At 41.2% G+C, this 2500-nt stretch overlaps 1 protein-coding gene across 1 annotated transcript in view; it reads right to left on the reverse strand.

Annotated features, from left to right (window-relative positions):
* HMCN2 (hemicentin 2) overlaps window positions 1–2500 on the reverse strand; it is a gene marked incomplete in the record, with an annotated part of 213000 nt that overhangs the window by 40185 nt on the left and 170315 nt on the right. Inside the window, 1 exon segment of the mRNA XM_056539579.1 lies at window positions 2108–2205. Within this exon segment, the coding sequence (XP_056395554.1) occupies window positions 2108–2205 (98 nt within the window).

Consider the following 2500-nt stretch of genomic DNA (forward strand, 5'->3'; position numbering starts at 1 on the left):
AGTTCCAGAGTGCCTTGTGATGATACTGATGAGTGTGTCCTATGATGGCGTTGGCCCCTGGTGCTCTCTACTCTGATGTGACTGCAAGTTAAAATACCTGGCTAGCCTCCCCGACGTTTCGCCAGCGTACTGGCTTTTTCAAGGCTCCGAGGTTAATTCATTGGCCTTCATTAGCCTTGAGCCCTTGACAAAGCCAGTTCTCTGGTGAAAAGTCGGGGAGGCTAGCCAGGTATTTTAAATTGCAGCCACAGGAAATTGCTAATCAGAGAAGCGTGCACCAGTGGTCAACACCATCATAGGGCACACTTATCAGTGACCATATCATCACAAGGCACACTGGAATACAACTAACAACCTGCATAGTACCGTGACCGTGTTTAGTCCAGCACTGACATCTAGTGGCAGTATTTAGGGTTGTAACAGTATTTTAAAGTGGAAACAATAAAATTGTGTGCTAGGGGTTTTTCTGAGTTGTGGTTTAGCCGGGGAGAGTCACCCCCAAAGGTTTTCTCATCACTCCAGGTATTAGTCCCTACGCAGTCACATGATGTAGGAAAATCTAACCGAGCCCCTTTATTACAGCAGCTCGGCTAAGAGGTTGTTTCCAGTAATGTTGAGCAGAATTATGCATGCAGCTCTGAAGTATAACACAAATAACGCATATATTCTATTCCCAAACTGTGAGGCCTATCATGTGTGATACTACCTTGTGGAAAGCTGTAATCTAAGTCTATCATGTGTGATACTACCTTGTGGAAAGCTGTATCTAAGTCTATCATTTGTGATACTACCTTGTGGAAAGCTGTATCTATCATGTGTGATACTACCTTGTGGAAAGCTGTATCTAAGTCTATCATTTGTGATACTACCTTGTGGAAAGCTGTATCTAAGTCAATCATGTGTGATACTACCTTGTGGAATGCTGTATCTAAGTCTATCATGTGTGATACTACCTTGTGGAATGCTGTATCTAAGTCTCTCATGTATGATACTACCTTGTGGAATGCTGTACCTAAGTCTCTCATGTATGATACTACCTTGTGGAAAGCTGTATCTAAGTCTATCATGTGTGATACTACCTTGTGGAAAGCTGTATCTATAATGTGTGATACTACCTTGTGGAATGCTGTAATCTAAGTCTCTCATGTATGATACTACCTTGTGGAATGCTGTACCTAAGTCCTCTCATGTATGATACTACCTTGTGGAAAGCTGTATGTAAGTCTATCATGTGTGATACTACCTTGTGGAATGCTGTATCTAAGTCTCTCATGTGTGATACTACCTTTGTGGAAAGCTGTATCTAAGTCTATCATGTGTGATACTACCTTGTGGAAAGCTGTATGTAAGTCTATCATGTATGATACTACCTTGTGGAATGCTGTATCTAAGTCTCTCATGTGTGATACTACCTTGTGGAAAGCTGTATCTAAGTCTATCATGTGTGAATACTACCTTGTGGAAAGCTGTATCTATAATGTGTGATACTACCTTGAGGAATGCTGTATCTAAGTCTCTCATGTGTGATACTACCTTGTGGAATGCTGTATCTAAGTCTACCTTGTGCAATGTTATCTCGTGAAATTCTGTATCTAAGTCTATCACATGTGATACTATCTTGTGAAATGCTGTATCTAGGTCTATCACGTATGATACTACATTGTGGAATGCTGTATCTAAGTCTATCATGTGTGATACTATCTCGAAAAATGCTGTATCTAAGTCTACCTCGTGTAATATTATCTCATGAAATACTGTATCTAAGTCTATAAAATGTGGTACTATCTTGGGAAATATTGTATCTAAGTCTGTCATGTGTGATAATATCTTGTGGAATGCTGTATCTAAACCCATCATGTGTGATACTACCTTGTGGAATGCTGTATCTAAGTCTATTATGTGTGATACTATCTTGTGAAATGCTGTATCTAAGTCTATCATGTGTGGATACAGTCTGCTGAACTGTAGTCCTCCAGCTATAGCAAAACTACGACTCCCCAGCATGCCCGGACAGCCATTGGCTGTCCGGGCATGCTGGGAGTTGTAGTTTTACAAAATGTGGAGGGACACAGTATGCAGCATATCACACGCACAGCATGGTACTTACTCTCTACCAGAAGGGTGAAGCTCTTCTCTGCGGTTCCAGCAGGGCTTGTTGCTAGACACGTGTAAACGCCGGCATCTGACACCTGCACATGGGAGATCCTGCAGGCGAAAAAAAGGACAAATACATATAACTACGTGCTATGCTTACATGAAAGAAAGGGGGCGCTATTACAAATAATATCCTATCAATGTCGTTTGATGGATGCTGATTTACCTATCAGTATAGTTTTAGGATAAGGGAGGAAATTGGGTTTACCCAAGAGGAATTCGTAGAACAATGGTTTTCTATTTACTAGGAGCCACCACTAGAGGGAGCTGACAGCACACAGAATTATACATCTGTCAATACATTTAAGGGATCTATACAAATCCACATTCAAAGAGCTCCACCTAG

Source organism: Hyla sarda, chromosome 9, assembly GCF_029499605.1.
Source record: "Hyla sarda isolate aHylSar1 chromosome 9, aHylSar1.hap1, whole genome shotgun sequence".
NCBI lineage: Eukaryota > Metazoa > Chordata > Amphibia > Anura > Hylidae > Hyla > Hyla sarda.